The sequence below is a fragment of the Canis lupus genome, chromosome 27 (assembly GCF_048164855.1).
Source record: "Canis lupus baileyi chromosome 27, mCanLup2.hap1, whole genome shotgun sequence".
Taxonomy (NCBI): domain Eukaryota; kingdom Metazoa; phylum Chordata; class Mammalia; order Carnivora; family Canidae; genus Canis; species Canis lupus.
The window spans coordinates 38633278-38658820 of record NC_132864.1 but is presented as its reverse complement, the minus strand read 5'-3'; the positions used below and the strand labels follow the sequence as shown (position 1 = coordinate 38658820).

The window sequence follows — 25543 nt, the reverse complement described above, 5'->3', positions numbered from 1 at the left end:
CCTGGGCGGGTGGGGCGGGGGCGCGCGGCGCTGGACGGCGAGCGGCGGAACCGCGGGGCTGCCGCGCTGTGGGCGCTCCCCGAGGGTCCCGGGAGGACCGCCTGGACCCCTGCGGGCCCAGAAAGGCCGTTCCCCGCCTTGGCCGCACACCTCCTCCTCCTGCCCAGACCGAGACGAGCGCCGGCACCATGTCGGCCTACCCCAAGAGCTACAACCCGTTCGACGACGATGCGGAGGATGAGGGCGCCCGGCCGGCCCCGTGGAAGGACGACCGCGACGTCGCCGACGGGCCCTACACGCCCGCGGACAGGCAGCAGTATCTGCGGCAGGAGGTGATGCGCGTGGCCCAGGCCACAGCCGCCAGCACCGAGAGGTCCCTGTCCCTCATGTACGAGTCCGAGAAGGTCGGCGTCGCGTCTTCCGAGGTGAGTCTGCAGCAGAACAGGGCGGCCCGGCCGCTCTGAATTGTCACACGCGCTCAAGGAACTTTAGTCGTACCAAGAGGTGGGTATCTTGAATACTCCAAAGAGGCAGTTTGCCCCCAGTAATCTTTCTTAGTTACAGCAGAGCTCGGGCTAGAGAGATTGAGCGTCAGGTTCTTTCATATAATTGCCTGCGCAGGATTCCAGATCCAGGGGTTTCACCATTACTCCTCGAGTGACCCAGAGTGGGTGCTGCTGTGGAAGGCGTCGGAGCAGATGAGCCTTAGGTCCTCCCCTAGCGCTGACCACTGCTCCGCCTCACCCGCAGAGGTGATGAGGTCTGTGGGCAGCTGCTCAGTAAGCCGTAGCGCAAGTGTGATCGAGGCTAGGGCCTTACATTTACTTAACCAAATCCAAAGGGAGATGTCCCAGACAGTGTGTGATCTGTGACTATCCGTTTCTCCACTTCACCTTTGTCAGTTCGTCTTTCCACCCGTGGGAGATTTCAGGGACCCTGAGTGAGAATGGTTCTTTCTTAGGCACCACATTTTTTCCTCAGCCTACTAATGAAATGGTTTGGTATGGGCATTTTTATTTAAGTTCTTAAAAATGTAATAGTAGGTTATCGATTAGCTCAGCTAACGTTAATCTACAGCATTTGTAGCTTTGAAACTTAGTGGAAGCTGAAGTGTTGTTTTCTTCCATGGGTCTCTTTGTAACTCTTTTCTCTGGCAGAGTTCTTTCTGACCTGATCACTTCCAGTCTTGGGCAGTTTGAATATGTGGATTAATTTCTCAAATAGTCACCTGGGTCATTTCCCCCCTTGCCACTTTCTTGGCTATTTTCCTTCTGCACCTCTCCTGTTACAGTATCCCTCATTGGCCCATTTTCCTGTCTTTGGCTTCCTTAAGGAAGTTTAGCTGTAGTTCTTAGAGCTCATATCTACTGGATTCCTGAATGGCAAGTGTTGATTAAGGTTTGGGAGGATTACCTAAGATCTTAGGGGAAGTAAGTAGTAGAGGAGTTACTGGAGTACTGGAGGGGTCCCAGGTCCAAGGAAGCCAAGTAAGAACTGTTTGAAGGGAAAAAAAAAAAGAACTGTTTGAAGGGACATCTCTGGAAACAGAACAGGGACGCCTCTGAGTGGCTCAGTGGTTGAGCGTCTGCCTTCGGCTCAGGGCGTGATCCTGGTATTGAGTCCCACATCGGGCTCCCCACAGGGAGCCTGCTTCTCCCTCTGCCTGTGTCTCTGCCTCTTTCTCTTTCTCTTTCCCTGTTTCTCTCATGAATAAATAAATAAAATCATAGAAAAAGAAACAGCAAATGAAATGGGAAATCAGAATGATAAAAGTAGGGTGTCATGGCCTAGGATAAACTCAAATCTGGCTTTTAAGGCTAAGATTTAGACAGGAGTGAGGAGAAGGGAAAGGAAGAAAGGTAAGAAGGTTGTTCATAGGGCAGAGAGGAGCAGTGCAAAGACACTGGCCCACCACCAGAGTTCCTGGGCTCCAGTGGGGAAGTGATGCACAGGATATGTTCAAAGAAGGGACGCAGGAGGCAGCTTAGGAGCCTTTCGTGGTCAGGGGAAGTCTGTCCCTCAGAGGGAAGAAGAGTCAAAAAAAATAATAAAAGTGAGTGGTTTCACATGGATTGTGGTGACAACTCCCCTCCCCCTACGTTGCACCCAGAGGCCCTTTCTGTTCAAGGGGCACGATGAGAACACCGGTGCAGAACAGCAGCTCAGGCCTGGGAGGCTTGGACTGGGCCAAGTTGGTGTTGCTCTGAGAAGTACGGTATGATCAAGACTAGGCAGGTGACAGGCACTGTCATAAGTATGGTGACACTGAATTTTTCGGGGATTGAGTCAGTTCCCAATCATCAGAGGCCCCAGGAGGCTGGGATGGTCAGCACCCCCTCCCCACCCCACTCTGTACTCTCCAGACTACCTTTGTTTTTTGTTTGTTTGTTTTTGTTTTTAAGATTTTATTTATTTATTCATGAGAGACAGAGAGAGAGAGAGAGAGGGACAGAGACACAGGCAGAGGGTAAAGCAGGCTCCATGCAGGGAGCCTGATGTGGGACTCTATCCCGGGTCCCCAGGATCAGGTCCTGGGCTGAAGGTGGCTCTAAACCGTTGAGCCACCCAGCTGCCCCTCCAGAGTACCTTTGAATCAGTCTTTGATTCCAGTCAGAATGGGGGTGGGAACTGGGCTGGGGTTGCTGAGCTCTTCCTGCCACTCAGTGTACAGTGTGGCTCCCATCAGACCCAAGTCACCTGCTAACCTCCCAGCTTAGAGACCTGGCACTGAGCTGTGTGAAAACATGATAGGTACTTATAGAAGGTTAGGCATGTACAAATATTAGATTGGGAAGATATCATCCAGTCCCAGCTTGGCAGAAGTAGGAAAATTACTTAAGTCATTTCTGATGGAGGAGAGCTGTCCTCCTCCCAGGAAACCTGACCAGGTTTATTTCTCATGGAGTCTAGCCACTGGTCCTGACGGCCAGGGGACAGAATTAGGGCGCAGCCTGTTAAGCACAGTCCGGAACATGGAGAGACTTGCAGGCCACTCAGCTCTTCCAAGTGTAATTTATTCATTCTTTCTCTTACCTGAGGTTTAGCTTTGGTGAAGAACTATCAAATCACATAGTTCTAAATATAAAACGTACAGGAGAGGGGCACCTGGGTGGCTCAGTGGTTGAGGATCTGCCTCTGGCTCAGATCAGGATCCCGGGATCGAGTCCCACGTTGGGTTCCCTGTGAGGAGCCTGCTTCTCCTTCTGTCTATGACTCTACCTCTCTCTGTGTGTGTCTCATGAATAAATAAGATTTTTAAAAAAAAGAAAGAAAGAAAAACATACAGGAGAGTCTGAAGTTTCTTCTCATCCCTTTGCTCCTGCAGCAGCCAGTTATGATCAGTTCCTTCAGTGGCCAGTGGAGGTAATTCTATGGATAGCTATAGTCCTTCCTTTCTTCCTTTCTTTCTTTCTTTCTTTCTTTCTTTCTTTCTTTCTTTCTTTCTTTCTTTCTTTCCTTCCTTCCTTCTTTCTTTCTTTCTTTCTTTCTTTCTTTCTTTCTTTCTTTCTTTCTTTCTTTCTTTCTTTCTTTCTAAGATTTTATTTATTCATGGGAGATACAGAGAGAAAGAGAGGCAGAGTCGCAGGCTCCATGCAGAGAGCTCGATGTGGGACTCGATCCCGGGTCTCCAGGATCACGCCCTGGGCCAAAGGCAAGCGCTAAACCACTGAGCCACCTGGGCTGCCCCCCCCCCTTTTTTTTTAATTTTAAATTGAGCAGAGATGTTCTATGTATTCTAGTCTGTACATTTTTTAATAGGATCGGAGTTTATTCCTTAGTAATATATAATAAATGCTACTCTTGTCATTGTTGTTTTTATGACTATGTCATATTCCATTGAATGGATGACTTGTATGTATGTAGCAAGTCTCTTAATGATAGGCATTTGGGTTGTTTGCACCTTTGGGCAAGCCTATGGAGACACGCCTGCTCAGATTGTTCCTTGTCCCCTCTGGCAGCTGAGCATGCTCCTGTATAGTTTTTGTGAAGCCTGGGATCTCATTTCAGGGGAGTCCAGCAATAAATGTTAGACCAGGGCCCAAATGGCTGGCACAGTAACATCACTGGGGCAGGCATGGTGTTTGGTAGGCCATCACACAACCATGTAGGCATAGTTGACCACCTGCCCGACTGGCAGACCTTAGTGTTTCACCCCTTCAGAGGTCAAGCATGTGGCTGAAGGTCCCCACCATAAATCACATTGTTAGCATAAACTATCTGGCCTAGCCTAAGGACTCAGGTATACAAAGATATTCTTATCAGGGTAATATAAGGGCCAGGGGCCAGACAAAGCTTTTCTTTGGAACATGCAGGGTATGCACAGCCCAGGCTTACTGAGTTAGTCCTTAGTGACCCCCAGGTCAGCCTGTACACAGGCAGTAAAGAACACCAACATCACCGCCTTTGCCCTTGGTGGTTTTTCATACAACCTAAGACTTCATTTGTGTTTTTGTTTTTGTTTTTAAGATTTTATTAATTTATTTGAGAGAGAGCGAGAGAGCATGTGCGCATGAGCACAAGCAGGGAGGGGGCAGAGGGAGAAGGAGAAGCAGACTCCCTATGGAGCAGGGAGCCCAATGCAAGGCTCCATCCTGGGACCCTGGACCTGAGCCGCTGGCAGATACTTAACCACCTGAGCCACCCAGGCACCCCTCAGTTCATGTTTTTGAATCCACTCCATACCACTGCAGTGAGACAGAGCCTCAATTTGAGCATATTTCATGCTCATGTGTCCTCTCCAGCACTTATGCGTGTGTGTTCCACTGGAACGGGAGTGACACGATGGAAAGGAGTCTCAAGTTTCTAGGTTCAACTTGACCTTCACCTCCAGATTGACCTCCGCCTACTTATTATTCAATATCTCAGTTTAATTATGAGTTCAGTACAGGGACCTTAGTACTGACATTTTTCTTCAGAATCTCGGGGCCTGACCTGGTCAGGGAAGACAACCAGGCCCAAGTGAACTTCCGAGATATATCAACTATAAATTGGAGTTGGGATCTGGTGGTCACTGCTGCCCCCTGTGACACCTGCTGGGTCCTTGCCTGGCCTCCTGCATGCTCCCTCATCTGGTGCTCATGTTCCTCTGCCTCTCTCAGTTCCCTCAGCTGGCCCCATGGCCCAGGGCTGCTACATGCATGGGCTGTTCCCTCTGTCAGGATTCTCTTGCCCCACACCCACCCTCTGCCTCTCTAACTTCTCAGCTTTCAGTTTCCCCTTCAACTCCACCCCTTTAGGGAGCCTTCCTGTCTCTCCCTTAAGCCTGGCAAAGAGTCCCTGCAAGGGGCTTGTCCTGGCAGAGTGGCCCTCGTGTATATGTGGGATAGTTTTCTTTTCTGCCTTCCCCACTCGATTCCCAGCAGTGTTGTCAACAAATGAAAAGTGAAATGAAACTTGACTGACTGAGCCTTCCACCGAGACTGTAAGCTCTGTTGGGGCGGAGCTCTGAGGCTGGTTAGTTCACCCCTAATCCCTGGCGCCTGGAACAGTGGCTGGCAGAGGAGTATCTGTTGGTGGATGTCTTGCGACATCTCTCCTGTGCGTGTCTTCTCTCAGTGGGGATTCCCTGATGGGTTCACACTCTCACAGGGCCAGGGGACATAATCCGTCTGGCCAAAGGTTGCCTCATGTACAACAGAGTCTACCCTCACAGGGTCTTCAGTTGTTCCCCGAAGGGGAATTTAGGCACTCCCTCTCTCTCTGTGCTGTCGCTCAGCGTAGTACCACTGGCCCAGCCAGATCTTTTCCCTGACGGTTTTCTCCTTTTAGAGGTCAAGGTGTGTGTGGGGGTGGGGGGGGTGTGGATCCCCTGTAATGCTAACATCTGAGCTTTGCACGCGTGCCCTTTACACTGAAGGTCCTCTCTGGAGCTTCCTCCCCTCATAGCTGCCCTCGTCTCTCCATGACCTCCATTTTCACAGGGACCAATGACGATACGGCATGGGGCCCCCTCTTGGGGGACAGGAGGATTCCTGAGGACTGGAGTGTGTGAGGCCTGCCTTTGTAATGACTGGTGCAGGGTCTGCCTAGCTTGTCCTTCCCGTCCTGGCACTCCTGGTATTTGCTCTGCCAAGCCCTTCTTCCTCGTTAGTCAGAACTAGGTCACAAGCACTTGGAGCCTGGTCCTTTCCTCTGCCTCAGGGGAAGGATTTCAGCAGAAGTTCCTCCTCTGCTGGCCTCTGACCAGCAGATCACCTCCAGTGAACACCGGCTTCCAGCTCACAGAAACTTCCAGAGATCAGAATGGCACTCGCTCCCCTGGTCTTCCTGCCTCACAGGGGACAAGCCACCCTCACAGATTTCTCTTCACTTCGATATTAACATCTAAGTCAGACATTTGGTTTCCTTACCAAGTCAGCACGGGGATGCAGACCCAAGTGTGAGAGACTGTGTCACTTGTGAACAAAAGAAAGTAAGATCTCACTGTGAATTGGGGAAGGTTTTGTCAGCTACCTGTTCCTGCTGCCACTCTCCACATGGAGGGCAGGCAGCCAAAGCAAGAGGGCAAGTGGTTGGTGAGATGAGCCGCCATGAGAGACCTCGCTGCCGGGGAGGCCACAGACCTGCCTCCTGGTGTGCCAGGGCCCTGGCAGTGTGTCAACTCAATAAACATGTAAGTGCTGGAGAACATCATTTTGATCCTAATTAAGAGCCTTGCCTTCCTTATTCCAGAAAAGACTTATCCTCAGAATGGACGTGAAGATGACAAACCTGAAGTGTTGGAAGAAGGAGAAACTCTAGATAAATTAGCAGCTTTGGTTTTTTTCTTTTTCTTCTAAAAACGAGCTCTTGCAAGTTTTGACACAGTCCAGGCATTTGCAAGAATGACACAGTGCAGGAAAGGTTTTTCCTTTTGTTTAAAAAAACCTGATGGTTTCTTCAGACATGTCTCATGGGCCAGTGAAAAAACGTTTAAACATTCAAAGCTGTAAAGCTCAGCATTTTCTAAGTTTATTTCCAACAGGAGTTTAACAGAATTTAATAATAAATTCAATGGATTTTTTTCTGCCCGTACATTATATTTCAAAATTTCACCTGCTGTAACTATTGAGAACTCAGATTGCACGTTGTGTCCCTAAATGGTCTAAAAGCTTTCTACTGGGGATCCCTGGGTGGCGCAGCGGTTTGGCGCCTGCCTTTGGCCCAGGGCGCGATCCTGGAGACCCGGGATCGAATCCCACATCGGGTTCCCGGTGCATGGAGCCTGCTTCTCCCTCTGCCTGTGTCTCTGCCTCTCTCTCTCTCTCTCTCTCTGTGACTATCATAAATAAAAAAAAAAAAAAAAAAAAATTTAAAAAAAAAAAAATAAAAGCTTTCTACTGACACTTTTAGAAGTAACAAATCCATTATATATATTTTTGTTTTTATCCTTCAGTTGTCTGGAGCATTTAATCAAAAATTGTTCTTGATTCTGTTTTAAGATATTAAGAGAGAAGTCTGCCACAGGTAACATAACTGCTGGGATCAGATATTAACAGGGCCCAGAAAGGACCCAGAACCTAGCTTGTGAAAGAACTTGAAGTTGTGACCAGGGCCAGGTAGCTCCAGTGACCCACTGGAAATCCCATATTTGAAAAGGGGGCTATAAGAGCCATAGTCCATGGGGCAGTGTCAGGTCAAAGGCCGTAAGTTTTACAGGGGGCCAAAAAGAGGGAGAGCTGGAGGATGTGCCACCAGTCCAGGCCTGCGCTCTGACCCCCACAGGTACGCGTCATCCATCTTAACATGGTCCTGTGAGCCAGCATCATGTGGGCAGGAGGGAAAAGGAACTCGGGAGCAAGTACGAAAGAAAGCCCATTGAGGCAGGACAAAGGAATGTGGTGTCAGAAAGGATAACATTCCCCTCACAGATGGCAGTATCTTTATGTGTCCCCACCTGTGCTCACTGAGGCCTCATGACAAACCTGCTCTGGGTGGTCCCCTGCAGGGGGAACATTATAAAACGGTGTGACGCCATCACCTCTCGTTTTCCCCAGGAGCTCGTCCGTCAGCGGGGTGTCTTAGAACGCACAGAGAAGATGGTGGACAAGATGGATCAAGATTTGAAGACCAGCCAGAAGCACATTAACAGCATTAAGAGCATGTTTGGGGGGTTTGTCAATTACTTCAAATCCAAACCAACAGAGACGCCACCCGAACAGAATGGCACCCTTGCCCCCCAGGCTAACAGCAGGTGAGTGGATCCTCAGCCATCCAGATATGAAGTAGCCGAAAGTGGGCTTTAGTGCAAATGGTTAAGACTTTGAACCCACTTCTAGTGCCTTGAAGGGATCCAAGATCTTAGTAAGTTACTCACTGGAAGGGATTTGTCCTCGCACATTTTGAAAAAAGAAATATTTCTCCAGCGCTCCTGGTGGTGTTCATTTATTTGATGGACATCCAGTCTAAATAAATTGGGTCTCCAGTAAATTACTGCTCTAGTAATTGCCATTCGAAAGAATATTCATTTCAGAAAGCTGAATCAGGATAAATGTGACTCACTTCACGGTATTTTAAAAATTCTTTAAAAAGTCTTTATATCCAATATTTCCATATCTAATCCAGCCTGGCCATTAATTTTCATTTTAAAAGTAGATGTGAAGGGGAGGTGGTTGGGGGGTTGGGGTAACTGGGTGATGGGCACTGAGGAGGGCACTTGATGAGATGAGCACTGGGTGTTATACTATGTGTTGGCAAATTGAACTTCAGTAAAAACAAATGAAAAAAAGTAGACATTATTCTCAAAAGTTTCAATTAGATAATAAAATCATACATGTGATTTTGGCAGGTAGTTAAATATCACGTGTACAAAGATAAGAGTCAGGGATGCCTAGGTGGCTCAGCGGTTGAGTGTCTCTGCCTTTGGCTCAGGGCATGGTCCTGGGGTCCCGGGATCGAGTCCCACATCAGGCTTCCTACATGGAGCCTGCTTCTCCCTCTGCCTATGTCTCTCTTTCTCTGTGTCTCTCATGAATAAATAAATAAAATCTTAAAAAAAAAAAACACACAAAAGAGTCAGGTTTCTGCTAAAATAAGTTATGTTTCAGATCTCAGACCATTGTGTCTGTTTTTTTGTTTGTGTTAACGATTTTATTTATCTGAGCAAGAAAGAGATCACAAGAGAGCATGAGCAGGGAAGAGAGGGAGAAACAGGCTCCCTACTCTAGGGCTTGACCTCAGGTCTCCAGCCACCCAGATGCCCCCTTTGTATCTGTTTTTTTATTGTAAACCAATATGGCCTTATTATAGAAAATCTATAGCTTACTTACCATAGCACAAAACCTCACAACTTCATTTCCTCCCTTACTCAGTGTTTTCATACCTGCAATCACAGTATTCATTTGGTTTTATAGCCTACTTCCATTTACCCCAGAGTAATGTCTGAGGTAATGTTATTCCACAGATTTCATAGCCCTATCTCTGTGTTTATCTTTTAAATCTGGAATACGGGATCCCTGGGTGGCACAGCGGTTTGGCGCCTGCCTTTGGCCCAGGGCACGATCTTGGAGACCCAGGATCGAATCCCACGTCGGGCTCCCGGTGCATGGAGCCTGCTTCTCCCTCTGTGTCTCTGCCTCTCTCTCTCTCTCTCTGTGTGACTATCATAAATAAATAAAAATTTAAAAATAAAAATAAAAATAAAAATAAATAAATCTGGAATACGGAACGATTTTTTAAGACGAATTTTTTTAAGTGCATAAGTGACATACGGTAAAGTGCACACATCTTAAGTGTGTGTTGACACTTCTACTAAATGGGTGACTGTTAACCTGTGTGGCCATCACCTAGATTAAGATATAGGGTATGGTCGGGAAGAAATGAGGAAACTATTTCCAGCCCATAGTTGTACTGGGGAGAAACAAGTGCAGATGAAGGAACTGAGAGTGTAGCAGAAAGACCAGGCAGGTGGATCTTTGGAATTTATGGAGAGGAAACTGCAATAGGGAAGCAGGCAGTTGATGGGGGCCCATAGGCTGTTCCTGTGGCTACGCTAGCCAAGGTCACAAGGATCAATTTGTTTTGACGATCAGTCATAATCACCATCCATTCCTGATTTTCCAACTTGGCCCTGATTTCAAATATCTCATTTTTCCCCAACTGGGGGAGTGTCTAGGATTGTTTGGTTAGATTTTATCTTTTTTGTTGTTTGGTTGGGTTTGCAGTTTACGAATAAGAAGGATGTTTTATGTCCTCCTTTTTGAGTTTATGTCTTATCAGAGGAAGTTTAGACATCCGTTGGCTTTGGATTAAGACATTTGTGTCACATGAACTCAGTAGCAGAGTCGGCCCTTCGAGAAGTGGGAAACTGATAAATTTGTGATTGGCGCTTTCCTCTATCCTACTTGCCACTTCCCTAGGGCTTCTTGGGGCTCATGCCCCACCCCTGCACCCACCCACCAACCCTGGCCATGCTATAAAAGCCTTTCGAGTCCTGGAGCTTCCAGGGCAACTTACTTTTTGGGGGGAGCGTCTTAAAAACTCAAGGCCTTCCTGACGAAAGTATCCCAGTAGTAAAGCAGCTAGACTAACTTCAGTGTGGTGGGCCTCTGGGTGCCTGATGTCATGTGCCCCATCTAGCCTTCTGCTCAGAGATCAGCACCAGTCAGCTGGAGTGTTCTTGCCATCACTGAGTGAATGCAGGAAAGGAAAACTTTTAAATGAAGCAACACACTAGTTCAACTGCTCCCGAAAGGTACATCGAAGGGGATCCCTGTGGCTTTGTAGGAGAGGCTGCTCCAGTGGCCTTGCGTGCGTCCCAAGCACCCATGCTTGATAGGCTCATGCCTGTCCTAGGAGACAAAGCCACAGGAGAGAGACCAGTCTTTGGGAAGGTATAGGGGAGGCAGATGGTCAGCAGAGAGGCAACAGAGGCCCAGAGGAGAGGGGCTTGGCCCTGGGAACTGAGGCACCAACCTTTTTCATGGAGTCACGGTTGCATGGAAGCCTGCCGGTTGAAGGAGGGGAAGGTGGGAGGTGCGCAGCATCCATAGCACAGAAGCTGTGACGAATGAAGGCAATGGCTGCTTCCAGACTGGGAGCTCAGCGGGCTCTCGACATTGAGGCCGGCAAAGGTATCTGTAAGGCCCTAAATCCCTACCTTCACAAAAACACTACAATGTGTAATTGCTTTGATAAAAAAAAAAAAGTTAAGTCTTTGTGATCCTTTCAAAGTCTGTACTCCATAAATATAAAGATATTTTGACGTAAAAGCTTTTAAAATAAGTCCTCCTAATTAGACTTTTGTCAAGTCATATGTTTCCTCTGTATATCCTCATTACACAAACCCTTCGGCCTTCTCTAAGGTTTTACTTGTTTCTTGGTAAGCCATTTTTGGTCCTGCTGGCAAAGCTTCATAAGCTGCTGCTTCCCATTTCTTTTTTTTTTTTTTTTTTTTATGATAGTCACACACAGAGAGAGAGAGGCAGAGACACAGGCAGATGGAGAAGCAGGCTCCATGCACCGGGAGCCCGACGTGGGATTCGATCCCGGGTCTCCAGGATCGCGCCCTGGGCCAAAGGCAGGCGCTAAACCCCTGCGCCACCCAGGGATCCCCTTTTTTTTTTTTTTAATTAATTAATTAATTTATTTATTTATTTATTATTATTATTTTTTTTTTTACCCATTTCTATTTAAAGCTCATGGAGAGAGCAGCCCCTGTGGCACAGCGGTTTAGCGCCGCCTTCGGCCCGGGGTGTGATCCTGGGGACCCGGGATCGAGTCCCGCATCTGGCTCCCTGAGTGGAGCCTGCTTCTCCCTCTTCCTGTCTCTCTGTGCCTGTCATGAATAAATAAATAAAAAATCTTAAAAAATAAAAAAATAAAGCTCATGGAGAAGTCCATTCAGATCAGAGATTTAACCACTCCCTAATTTGAAACTCTCTGACTTAACTCAAGATGTGGTTAACTCTGACCAAGAGCCACCACTCTTCCCCTTCTCTTTCTTGACCACTTATGTCACTATCCCTAGAATTGACTCTTTTTTGCCATTTTTCACAAAGAAGCCAGATTTCTGTCACTTAAGTGTTACTATTGTGTACGTGTGAGCACAAAGGAAAAAAAGCCGTCTTTGGAGTGTAGGCTGGGTGATAGCCAGGTGGGCTCGCCTGCAAGCATCTCCGACTTACACTGACCTGGCAACAATTGGGGCTCACAGTTGTGCTCAGAGAAACCAGCTGTGTCGTCTAGACTTCAGTCACTGCTTCTGAGTAATGAAATTGTCAAATTTCAGGAGGTCTGGATTGCTGGAGCACTGAAGGCCTACTGTGCCTCTAGCCTGTTGGAGTCCAGGCTTGTGCCAGTGGGGAGCCATTAAAAGACTTTAACCAGAGTGGGGCTCCTGGGTAGCTCAGACGCTTCTTGAGCCTCTGACTCTTGGTTTTGGCTCAGGTCATGATCTCATGGGCTATGGGATCTGCTCCTGCATCAGGCTCCACACTCAGTAGGGCATCTGCTTGAGGATTCTCTTACTCTCCTCCTCCCCCCACTTGTACTCATGCATGTGCACATTCATTCTTTCTCTGTCTCTCTCTAAAATAAATATTCAAAAAATAAAGAAGTAAATAAAGACTGTAATGGGAGAGGTTCATGCAGGGTATGTTAGAAAGATGCCTGGAAGCTTTAGGTAAGAATTGGAAAGGCAGGGGCTCATCCATGTAAGGATAAAGAGGTGAGGCAGAATGAGGGGCTGGATTTTGGAGATCTGTGGGAAGACTGAGAGGACATTTGCATAGCTTGCTTGGAGTGGAGCTGCAGAGAGAGGGCATAAATGGGAAATGATTGGTTTCCAGCTTGGCTGCTGATGAAGTGGTCAGCAAGGTGGAGAAGAGCAGATTGCGCAGGAGGCCCAGCTTCAGGGGACAGGGAGCCCCTGCCATGCCTGCAGGGGTTCGTGGAGTGTGAGCTAAGGATCTCTGAGTTACCTAGAGAAGTCCCTGTCTCTAGCAGGAATGGACAGACTAAGCTTTGCATGCCCAGAAGCAAAATCAAAGGTATTTTGTAGGGACTTAGGTAATAAGAAAAACAAATTTTTTAATGACATTTAAAAAATGAAAATAGTAATAATTGAGTACAATTTTTTATAACTAGGTCTACTAATAAGAAGAATAAAATTTTTACTAGAGGTTCACAGTTAGTGTTCCCTATCATCCAGTCAATTGTCAGTGGTCACCTGTAGAGGCTGCTCTCTGCTTGTGGCTGTACAAAATCAGTTGGTGGGCTGGATTTGGCCAATGGGTCATGGTTTACTGACCCCTAGTCTAAAGTATCCATTTGGTCCTTTCACATGCTTCTCTTCTCCTTGGTCCTGGTATTCTCATTTTCCTGAAAAAGGGCCACCTAACCAGATGCTGCTCTTCTAAATCAGGTGTCTCAGATGTTTGCTGTGCTGCAGGTGGGACTCCCAGGAGCTGTTGATGAATATTCCTGCTTTAGTCAAAGGACACATTGCTTAAAAGACCACGCTGTCATAGGTATTTTCTCTTTGTAACTTTTCTCTTTTCTCAACTTTCATCCGAAGATTGAAAAAAGCCATAAGTACCAGTAAAGCACAGGAGGCACAATACCAGGCCAGCCACCCAAACCTCAGGAAGCTGAATGACTCAGGTCAGTGGGGACCTGTGCGTGGCCACACTTGGATTCTGTAGAGGAGACTCTGGATTTGGTGTTGGCCCTAGGATGGATGGGGGGGGCAGCAGGGACTCCAGCTGCTGTCGTGGGTAAAGGATGTTACGGACCTAGTGTCACTCCCTGGGAGCTGGAAGTGTGTGTTACAGCATGATTCATCCCTCACCCCGTGGAGGGTGGAATAAAAAATTGGCCTGTGTTTCATTGAAAATTCCTGCCCCCTGTAGGTCTGAACTCTTGCAGCAGTGAAAAGACAACTGCAGGAAAACCTCTGTGGTAACGGGAATAGCCTCCCCAAAATGACCATGTCCTAATCCCGAGACCCAGTGAATATATTGGTTGCTAATCAGCCGAGCTTGAGATGGGGAAATTATCCTGAGTTAACCAGCCAAGTAATCACAAAGGCCCCTTTATTGGGCAGCCCGGGTGGCTCAGCGGTTTAGCATCGCCTTCAGCACAGGGCGTGATCTTGGAGACCCGGGATCGAGTCCCACATCAGGCTCCCTGCATGGAGCCTGCTTCTGCCTCTGCCTTTCTCTCTCTCTGTGTGTCTCTCATGAATAAATAAAAAATTTTCTTTTAAAAGGCCCCTTTATAAGTAAAGAGGGAGGCAGAGGAAAGGTGGTCAAAAATTGGAAGATGCTCCACTGCTGGCTTGGAAAATGCAGGCAGGGACCACCTACAGAGGAATGCTGGAAAAAGCTAGGAATCAGATTGTCCCCAAAAGCGAAGAACACGGCCCTGTTGACATCTCCACTGTAGCCTGGTGCAACCCATCCTGGACTCCTGAGCCCTGGAACAGAAGGATAAGGCTGTGGTAACTGCTACACAGCAGTGGGGGACTCATGTAGCCCGGAAGTACGAGTGGCCAGAGAAGCAGCAGCATGAACAAGGTGTGCAAGGTCAATCATGTGTGATGTCCTGTCATCCTCTTATTACCAAATGATAGGCCCAGAAACACCTCTATCTGGAAAGGAATTTAGGCCTCCTGGAAATCCCCGCAGACCCCTAGAAGGCCAGGCACGTTCGACGGTGCCAGAAACTGAATGCTTCCTGCACTTCCTTTGAGGAAAGCAGGATGCGCCAGGATGCTCGGGGACCCGCCACTCTCGTTGCCACAGCTAAGGAGAGGCCTGATGGAGGAAGAGCCAGGGGTCAGGAAAGGTGGAGATCCCCGAAGTTCAGTCTGGAAAGGCAAAAGCCATGGGAGGAAATGACAGAAGACTAAAATATGCAGGGCCCACAGAGAGTCCGAGCTAAGCACAGCCTAAAGAAGTAGAGGAAGAGGCCTGTTCCACCCAAAAGACACGATTTTAAGGAATCAAGGAGTTTTATTTTTTTTTTTATTTTTTATTTTTTGGAATCAAGGAGTTTTAATTTGCACAGTGTGTCAACTGAAAAATTGATGCTGTGTGTGTGGAATGGCTTCAGCAGGTTGTACTGGGGAAAATACACCACGTCTGGAAAGAGACATTCCTCCAAAAGATAGAAGCCGGGATAACAGGGCTTTTCTGGGTGTGTTGAGAAACTGCGGCCCCAGGAAGATTTGGGGTAAATGTGCATTATTTAGCATTTCTTCTTTCTTTCTTTTTTTTTTTTTTTTTAATTTTTATTTATTTATGATAGTCAGAGAGAGAGAGGCAGAGACACAGGCAGAGGGAGAAGCAGGCTCCATGCACCGGGGGCCCGACGTGGGATTCGATCCCGGGTCTCCAGGATCGCGCCCTGGGCCAAAGGCAGGCGCCAAACCGCTGCGCCACCCAGGGATCCCGCATTTCTTCTTTCCTTGCTTGTTGTATCTGAAGCAAAAAGACACAGAAGTACATTTCCAGAAGGAGAGAAAGTCATCTGCAATTCCGTGTCCACAACGTAGCTATTTTGTTTTTTTTTACGATTTTATTTATTCATGAGATAGGCAGAGGGAGAAGCAGGCTCCATGCAAGGAGCCTGACGCAGGACTCTATCCTGGGTCTCCAGGATCAGACCCTGGGCTGAAGGCAACGCTAAACCGCTGAGCCACCTGGGCTGCCCGCTATTTTGATTTTTAACCCTGGCCCTGTAGACTCTGTCCACAACCCCATGTAGCTGTGCCTTGTTGTAGGTTCACTGCCGTATGGTAAGCGTATGAGTCTCTGTTCCCTCAGCTCATGTCCAGGGGCTGGCCAGCCGACCCGTAGGCAGAGGGTCTTTGATCTCCCCTCCCTCCCCCCAGAAGCCTACCCGGTGCCTCCCTCCCACACATCATCCATCCTCGGATGGCCTTCTAACTAACTGCCTCATTCCCCACCTCCCCCGCCCCAGCCCCGTTTTCCAGATTAAGATTAATTTTGTGAAGCAGCATTCAAGAGACATGAGTTAACCACCTCCTGGTATTTCTTTCCAAACTCAGACTCTTTCCCTGGAGGCACCGGTTCTGCCGCGAATACTGAGGCTTACCCGAAGAACCCCCACCTTCGAGCCTATCACCAGAAGATCGACAGTAATTTAGGTAAGACTGAAGCTACACCAGCCTCCGCAGGTCACTTACTCAGGACGCTTGTCTTCCAGACAGCTCGTGCTGGGCCCAGCCAGGACACCAGTAGCCAGCAGTTTCTTGGGACCAAAATGTGGTGTCTGCCCCTCCCTTACCATGTGTCAAATCCAATATGACCATGCCCGTCTCCCCATTCTCTCTGGAGTTTGTCCACTTCCGTCCATCCCCACCTCTCATCTGGGCTGTGACAGCAGCAGGGACCAGGAGTCCCCGAGGGGCTGCACAGTGCCACAGTGAGAACCCCCTTCATCATTGTCTGTCAGTGGGGCACAGAACCAGAACCTGCCTCTGAGGATTGGGGAGAGGGTTAGATAAGCAGCCCCATACATGCCACAGGGAACCACCTGACCCAGTAGGAGCTGGCCATCACAAGGCCACTGCAGCAGACACAAGGGATTCCAGGTCCCTTACGGGCCCCCGGCCCCGCCTGCCTCTCCACCCCTCCTAGTCCCATCACTTGTGGCTCCGAGTGCTTTCCCGCCTCTGCCCATGTCTGCCCAGAGTGTCCTTCCTCTCCACTGCTTAAAGGCTGGCTCCTCACGCTGCAGGCCTGGCTTTACACACTGCACTGTGTTGTAGTCCTGTACCTGCTGGACTGACCACAGGTATCTTCTGACCACACTGTAAATTCCAGGGAACACAGGACTATTTCTGTGTTGTCAGCACTGTACCCTGGCCTAGTAGGCCAGCGCTCTATGATTAATTTTTGAACAGTGGAAGAGAAGCCAGTTACTTGAAGTTTGAGTGGAGGAGTGCGTGTGGGCAGTAGGAGCAGGTTCCTGAGCGGTTTCCATGAGTTCATTCTAGGTGGCGTCTCGGACGTGCTGCCTCTGACCTCCACCCCTCGAACAGGAACCTCCCCCATGGTTACGTAGGTCCCTGTCAGTGTCTCACTCCTGTTGGGAGATGGCAAAGTGGGTGAGACCCAAAGTAAAATTTCTCCCTGCCCTAAAGGTATGTAGCTGGAGACAACACTGAGGTCCATGACGATGCACTCTGAGCGTCTGGGCGCAAACTGCCGCCTCCTCTCCTGCGCAGGAGGGACACTGAGGGCCCCTTCCCTGGGTCATCCAGACCAGTGGCCATTCCAGCAGCCCTCAGGGGATAGCATGACAGCACATGAGGCACGTCCATATTCTTTAACAACATTTAGCTTTTGTTTCTGAGTATGTAGATTTATTATAGAAAATTATGAAGTTAGGTAAATGCCATGAGGAAATAAACACCTAGAATCCTATTATACAGCAGTGGCCACTGATTTGGTGTCATTCCTTCTGTTTTGCGCATGTATCTGTGCACATGTGGACGTATAGTGTCAGGTGTACAGTGTCATTCAGTGTGTATACTTCTGTAACCTGCTTTTTTTTTTTTTTTTAAGATTTTATTTATTTATTTGAGAAAGAGAGTGAGCAGGGGGAGGAGCAGAGGGGGGAGGATAAGCAGACTCTCCCCTTCCCACAGCAGGGAGCCCAATGCAGGACTCGATCCCAGGATCCCAAGATCATGACCCAAGCTAAAGGCAGATGTCCAACCAACTGAGCCAGCCAGGTGCCCTCTGTATCCTGCGTTTTTATCTATATTTGGAACACTTCCCTAAACTTCTTTTCTTAAAATTGCTTTCCAAAGCACCGCTTTAGCAGTCCCACCCCCAGCTCCTGGACACTTAGGTTATTCCCATTGTTTGCTATTGCGCAGAACCCCCTCGCACTCCTGTGAGCGGATCTTTGGTGGCATTCTATAGCCACAGTACTAGAAATGGAATTACACCGTCAGAGAAAAGAATTCTCCTTCTGAGCATTAAAAGAGATCTCCATAGAAATGAAACATCTGTTGGAGGGAATAGATATCAGCAGGAGTGAATAAAGGAACTGTCATTTGCCCACCCCACAGCTCACCACCACTGCCCTTAGTGTGCATGTCAGCACTAGATCTGCTTGGCCAGTGTCTACTGGCAGTGGGGGAGAGGGCCCATCTCCACACCCTGCACACCCAGGCAGGCTTCCACCCCAAACTCCACCTGCCCTTTGCCTTCAGAGCCCAGGAAGCCCCAGGCAGCCACTCTTTTATTGGGTCCTCTGGACTCTGCCCTTCAGAGCCAAAGGCCTACAACAGAAGAGGCATCTGCTGGGGTATGACCGCTCCAGAGACACCTACAAAGGGACTTGAAAGGCTCCCCACTGAAGGTTTCCCTACTCAAATGGTGTCACTGGTGCCAGCTGGAAAGAGAGGGAGGAAGGAGACCTAGGGAAGGGTGTAGAGTTCAGGGAGTGAGGTGGGGAGAAGAGGTAAGGACAGCCATCCCTGGAGGCTAAGGCAGTGTGGTTGGCATGATATTTACAGTTCGGGCAGGCAGGTCCCAGCAGGATGCAGTGTGGCATGCTAAGAAGGGCTGAGGTGGCACTCTGGGGCCATTGGGCCCGCTGACACGGGCTGTGCCTGGCTGCCCTTCACAGGTCTGCTCCTTCCTTCTTACCAGCCCCTGCTTTTATCTGAGGGACTAGTGCAAGGCTCCCCTGTCTGGTAGCTTTACTTTATCAAACCTTTTTTTTTCTTTAAGGATCTACTTGAGGGAGAGCACATGAGTAGAGGGAGGGGCAGAGGGAGAAGGAGAAGCAGACTCCCCACTGAGCAGGGAATCTGATGTGGGGCTGGATTCCAGGACCCTGGGATCATGACCTGAGCCGAAGGCAGACACTTAGGCAACTGAGCCACCTCGGTGCCCATCACACTTTTTATTTTATTTTTTTTTAATCTCAGTATATCCGGACACCTGGGTGGCTTAGTGGTTGAGTATCTGCCTTTGGCTCAGGACATGATCCCAGAGTCCCGGGATCGAGTCCCACATCGAGCTGCCTGCATGGAGCCTGCTTCTCCCTTTGCCTGTGTCTCTGCCTCTCCCTCTCTCTCTCTATCTCTCTCTCTCTCTCTCTATCTCTGTGTGTCTCTCATGAATAAATAAATAAAATCTTTAAAAAAACAAATAAGTAGGGCAGCCCCAGTAGCGCAGCAGTTTAGTGCCGCCTGCAGCCTGGGGTGTGATCCTGGAGACCCGGGATCGAGTTCCACGTTGGGCTTCCTGTATGGAGCCTGCTTCTCCCTCTGCCTGTGTCTCTGCCCCCCACCCCTCTCTCTCTCTGAATAAATAAAATCTTTAAAATAAAAAATAATAAATAATGAATTAATAAATAAGTAAATCTCCGTATACCTATAGCTTGTCCTTTGCTGTCCCAAGTGCCAGCACACTCCCTGAGGCCTGGGATGACCTCACAGATTTTACTCTCCATGGAATGCAAGGTCAGGGGTTTTAATAAATTCAAGAAGCATAGAGCTGAAGACAATTTTTAAAAAACAGACTTGATTCTGCTTACATTTGTGGTGTTAGTGCCAAGTATTTGTGTATTCTGACCTTTCTTAATGTTTTATCTTTAATTCACAAGGTTTATGAAGCACCTCCCCTTCTTTCTTCCCTCTGGCTTTTTCTTGGCCTACTGCACCTAGTAAAAGGGCAGAAGGCAGCTGTGGGCATGCACCCCACTCCCACTGCGTACAAGTACATACATAGGTACACATACACACACGTGCACGCGCACGCACTGTCATGAAGCCTGAGAACTGACCGAATCAGTTAAGTCAAGACTCACCTCTGCAGTTGGCTCAGCCCAATGAGGGGACCCCAGAGTGCCTGCAGCATGTCTCTTCCCTCCATTGACTCTGGTTCTCTTTATGTCACCTCTGCTTGGTACTCCCTCCACATACTCTAAGACCAATCATGTCCTTACAGGTGTTATTCCTCTTAAAAAATGGATGTGATCAAAAAAAAAAAAAATGGATGTGATCATTGACTTTTAACACTTTTTGAAACAAAAGGAAAATACTTATTACAAAGAGTGGGAAAGCCAACCGAGGGAACTAGAATGAGCTCGGAAGGGACCTGGCACCAGAGTGGCTAGTTGTGGCAGGGCTGCTCCCCAGTGGCCTTCCTTTCAAAGGCAGTCTCCCTCAGCTGTGATCTGGTAGCACGGATCAGAAGAGGGCCCGCCCGGATTTTGAACTCAGACCCAGTGGGACTGACCTGGGTTTCTCCCCAGCCCGCACTTGTCCTGCACGGAAGTGGAACTCTCACCCCTCATGTTTGAACTTGAATATCAGCAGGAATGATGTAACCTATCGTTAGGGCTGAAACTTTGCCAAAAGTCTGTGCCCCACTGTCCCCTGGGGCTTGCCCCAGAGGGCATTACTAAAGGGACCCAGCACCTTTAGCCCTTAGTTCCTTTTGACATGGGGACCCTGGACTACAGACATCTCCGTACCCAGCTAGCCACCAAGTGGGCAAAGGAAATGGTGCCAGCCAGATTCAGGTTGTGTCATACCCCAGGACATTCGCAGCATTGATGTGTGCATGGATCTGAGAAGTGGTAGCAATGAATGAATTGATGTAGGAAAATGTGAATTATCATAGCATAGGTGACAGGACCTCATAGCATTTGGATGGAGTGGAACCATCTGTAGTTCATGTATTTTCTGGGAGAGCGCCCCAGGTGGCAAGGTAGGGACAAAACACCTATTTCTCATGCCACCTGCAGAGTGGAAGAGGGGGTGGGATGTGGCCTTCTCCAAGGTGGGAGCCTGGGGCAGGAGCAACCAGGTGCAGGGGCTTCCAGGTCTGTCTCCCAGATGTGTTTCCAAATAGGTATTCTCATACTTGTTACTCTGAATCTGTGCTTGATCCAGCTTTAGGGGTCTGGAGATGGAAGGAAGAAAACCGGGCACTGTTGAGTTCTACCCACTGACATGAGGTTTTTGCTCCTGAAGAGCACGGCAGCAGGTCTGGCTGTTGGTTACCTGCATACTTCTTCCAGATACTCACTATGGGGTCTGGGAAGGGAGTGTTTTCTAAGCCTCTACGTACTTCTCTCTTTCTCAGGTACTAACTGATCTTGCAATGTGCCTCCACCTATTAGAACGTTCAGAGGCACCCAAAACATGATGTAGATCTGTATGTATTTTTTAAAGCACTAGAAGGACAAACATCATTGTATGAATAGTGATGATCCTGAGCAGACATCTAGGGGAAAAGTGGCTTTTACATTAAGCACATATTACTTTATGTGGAGTCAGCTGGTTTGCTTTTTACTTGCATGAATTTTGGAAAATGTAACCAAAGCCCTAGAGTTTTCCTTGTCTTTTGAGAAAGAGCACTCAGTGATGTGCATGTTGCAGAGCACCGGGCACGGAACAAGCAGAGGCCCCTGCTGCTGTGACTTCACTCAGCCCTGTATGTCCTTTCCCTCTCCCACAGATGAGCTGTCCGTGGGACTAGGCCGGCTGAAGGACATAGCCCTGGGGATGCAGACGGAAATTGAGGAGCAAGATGACATTCTTGACCGCCTCACAACCAAAGTGGACAAGTTAGATGTCAATATAAAAAGCACAGAAAGAAAAGTTAGGCAACTTTAAACACCGAGAAGGCTCTCCACCCCATTGTGATGAAACGAGCCAAAAAATCTCCTGTTAAACTTCCCAAAATTTAATTTCTGTTGTTTTAGTGTGTAACGTAATATGTGTTTGCAAATGTTATAATTATAGAGCGAGTTGAGTCCTTGGAGATGTCATGATGAGAAATGTGTATCCTACTTTTTTTAGAGCTCTCACCTCTCCATTGTCTGAACTGAATGCTTAGAGTCTTAATCTGAGCACAACAGCCTGGCCCTGAGTATTTTGGGCCTTCGATGACCTTGCTGACACCAGAAGAACAGTTGCATTTCTCACTTTAACGAGCATATGGAAAGACATGGGCAGAATTTCAATCCTGGAACCACCAACCTCTGTGGTGGTGTTTGTGAGGGTGGTCCTTCCCACATCTTGGCTTACCAGTCACCATTCTCCCACCCCCACCCCAACACACATACACACATACACTGAGCACATTGCGATTCTCTCAAACCCCAGAAAAGGATCAATGTTCAGAAATGGAAAGTGCCAGCGTTTGCTATTTGGTTGACAGATGTCACCTCTTCCCTCCTGGCCTCCATCCTTGGCATGCATTTTAGTAGAAAGGGTTCAGATCAGCACCACTCACCGTGATGCCTGGAGATGCACAGGGAATTGGGTGAGCCCTGCTTCCCTGTGCACTCTCACCTCTAAGTCACTGACTGAGGTTAGGGACAGATGCACCATTGTCTCAAGGCTGCCCAGCTGGCCAGTTGGGGGCCCTCTACAGTTTGTGAGAATGGAGCATCATACAGTGCTTACCCTGTGTGCTCCTCCCCAGAGCACCTGACCCAGCCTCGGGGATGGCAGTGTTTATTCAACACCTGGGGTCTCCTGGCCCATCTAGGATTCCCACCCATTCCTCTTGACCTCTTGCAACATGACTTGACTCAGCTCTTGGTTCTCCGCCACCCAGTTGGAGGACTGGAGTGCCACAAATGATGCAGACTTGTCTAGAACAACTTAGCTTTAAAAATAAAAGCCTGGATATTATCATTTTAACTAGCCTAGCTTGTTCTACACAAAAACATTAATCTCATTACAGAAATCAATTTTAATTAATGCTTTTAAGTGATTCTTTCTTTGTAAAGTGACATTCATTAAAATTGGTTTCTGTAACGAGATTAGCGCCTTTGTGTTGGTACCTCCAGCAGAGTAATTGAAGCCGCAAGACCCTTGTCTTTTTAAAAAAGCAAATTAATTGAAATATTTTGAAGACCGTGAAAGGCGCTGATTTTAATAAAATAGGTTAGGTCAGAAAATTTAAAACAAGTGTGTTTCACCTCAACACATGGTGCTGTCTATGGGACCTTCACCACTTTGGTTCTGTAGCCTATAAAGAAAGCCCCCTGAAGGAAAAGAAATCTCTGCAGTGCTGCAACAGTGCATCCATATTTTTGTAGCAATTCATTTGTAGTAGTTCCATTCCATGCTGCATGGCATTCCTAAAAACACTTGACAGCTTCCGTCAGTAGATACAACCTTCTGTCATGTTCCAGCCAACTCATGGAATCTGATCAACGTCATTATGAATATCCCAGTATGTGAGAATACGATTAGAGGTAGTCAAATTAGGCATTTATCAGATGAGCTCATCGTGATTATTCTCTTGATAAATGGTAAAAGGAAAAGTTTTAAACACCTACCTAGCCCAAACAAAATGAGTTCGGAGGGCTTTTAGCAAAAAAGGCTGCTGACAAGCATGAAGCCAGAATGCAGAGCAGCCTGTGTGTACATTTCCACTCCTAATTGTTTCTTTTTTTTTTTTCTAACACCTTCCACGTATGTCATGATGGCTGTTTCTGTTCGTCATCATCAGGCAGAGAGACTCATGGAGATTAGTCATTATACCTCAGATGCAAGCTTATTTTTTTTTCAAACAAATTATACATGTAAAGGCCACTGCCAAATATTCTTTTCCCCAGCCTTCCATTTGCGTAATGAGATTAGTGATTTCACTGACTTGAAGGAAAGTGGCGTGGAATATTATACCCTTTCCCTGTCTTTTGTTAGAGCATTGAAGCCAGTTGCCCCTTTTTTTCTCCCCCCTCCAAGCATATAGAAGGAAAGCACAGCCACTTTTCTAGAAATGTGTCTTCTGACACTTTACATGTGTATATTCACTCTTGTTTAGACCCTTTTACACTAAGGCCCTGACCAGGGAACTGTCTCCAAGCTACGCACTGGGAGCTCCTTTCTGCTGGGTCTTCCCCCTTGCCCTCCGGCTCATGAAGGACCAGTGGTTGATTCTACCTTATAAAGCAAAGTTGCTTGCATTTTCAGAGAACAAAGAGAAACCCGGAGCTTCCAGAATCTTTGCACATGATGATTATGATCAAAAAACATTCTATCCTCTAGACTAGACACATCTGTCTCATGGAGACACTCAGAGATGCGTGGGCTGGAGTGAATTCACCCTTCTTGCCAGATGGGGTCTATAAGACAGGCTTTTATTTCCACAGTTGAGCTGGAAACAAACTGTGCCTTCAAAAAGTGGCTTTTCTAACTTTAGGTTGGTTTTATGTGAAGCGTGCTACTAACTTAAAAATAAGTGCATTCTCTTTCAGAGGAAACATTCTCACATCTAGTGATCTGGAGTTAACATTGTCTTTTTTGCATTCTGAAGGAAAGGAGCCCTGAATTTAACTCAGGTGGCAAGAAAAAAATTCTTAAGTGTATTTTAATTTATCTTTCTCTAACTTCTGTTTGTGAATATGTAATTTTAAGGGTGCACTACACCAATTTAGTAAAAAAAAAAACTCTTACACTTTGCCTATATAGGCCTTTTCTCAGAATTTGTAAGTTATCACCATTGTTAGCATCTTCAGCTCTGATAATGAAATGTCTTGTGTACAGAATGATGAGCCAGTCATCAAAAGTGCTCGGAGCGGCAGGGGGGCATTTTGTTCAGAGTCTGTATCAGAATAGCTCTTAAGCTCCATGCCTTCAACTCAACAAGTGACCATATTCTGTAAAATAAAATGTGAAGTTTTTTAAATCAAATTCTGTCTCCTGTGTAGTCATTTTCAAAGAGTGGATGGAAGGGCTCCTCCATGTTGAGTCTTCGTATATTTGGTCCTCATTGCCCCATCAAACCCTATGAATAAGCTTCCTTCTCGAAGCCCTCTCATTTCATCTTTCAGAGTGCTCTTCCAATCTGTCTCCTATCTCCCTGACCACAGTGCAGCACTGTCTCGATAAGGGCTCAGCAAACAATAAAGGGCCAAAGAGTAAATGTTAGGCTCATGGGCCAATCTGTCACAACTACTCAGCTCCTCCATCGTAGCAAAAAAGCAGCCAAAGGCAATATATAAATGAGAATGGTGTGTTCTAATAAAGCTTTATTTATGGACACTGAAATTTAAATTTTATATATTTTCACATGTCACAAAAATCTGATGATTTTTTTTTCAATCACTTAAAAATACAAAAACCACTTAGCTCATGGGAAGTACAAAACATGGTGGACTGCACTTGACTCATGGGCCTTAATAGTTGGCCATCCCATTTAAACTACCACAAGGTATTCCTAGGGGCGGGAGGATGAAGGATGGCTGGCCACTATATTCTGCAAGTGGATCTCCTCAGGCTTCTGGCCCTTCTAAACATCATAATTCACCAAGAAAGGAGAACAGGCCAGCCTAGCCTTGGCTCCACTGTCTTGCCTCTGCCTTCACATCTGACCACAGGTGTAGAAATTGTTTCTAGATCTGAAAGCTCTAAAAAGGCACGGAGGGATCCCTGGGTGGCTCAGCGATTTAGCACCTGCCTTTGACCCAGGGCATGATCCTTGACTCCCGGGATCAAGTCCTACATCAGGATTCCTGCATGGAGCCTAGCCTGCTTCTCCCTCGGCCTATGTCTCTGCATCTCTTTCTGTGTGTGTGTCTCTCATGAATAAATAAAATCTTAAAAAAA

The 25543-nt window shown here is 47.5% G+C and overlaps 1 protein-coding gene across 2 annotated transcripts; it reads left to right on the top strand.

Moving 5' to 3' along the window:
- The first annotated feature begins 9 nt into the window (after positions 1 to 9).
- On the top strand, positions 10 to 24628 carry SNAP29 (synaptosome associated protein 29). Of its 2 annotated transcripts, none has more exons than XM_072803631.1 (5): positions 10 to 425; positions 7977 to 8173; positions 13496 to 13581; positions 15992 to 16090; positions 21435 to 24628. In XM_072803631.1, the coding sequence occupies exons 1-5, from the start codon at positions 189 to 191 to the stop codon at positions 21590 to 21592; spliced, it is 777 nt and encodes a 258-aa protein (XP_072659732.1). In that variant the 5' UTR covers positions 10 to 188; the 3' UTR covers positions 21593 to 24628. The 2 variants fall into 2 exon arrangements, with proteins under 2 accessions (XP_072659732.1, XP_072659733.1); XM_072803632.1 differs by lacking the exon at positions 21435 to 24628 and adding an exon at positions 17090 to 17212 and having other exon boundaries at positions 18 to 425.
- The last annotated feature ends 915 nt before the right edge of the window (positions 24629 to 25543 follow it).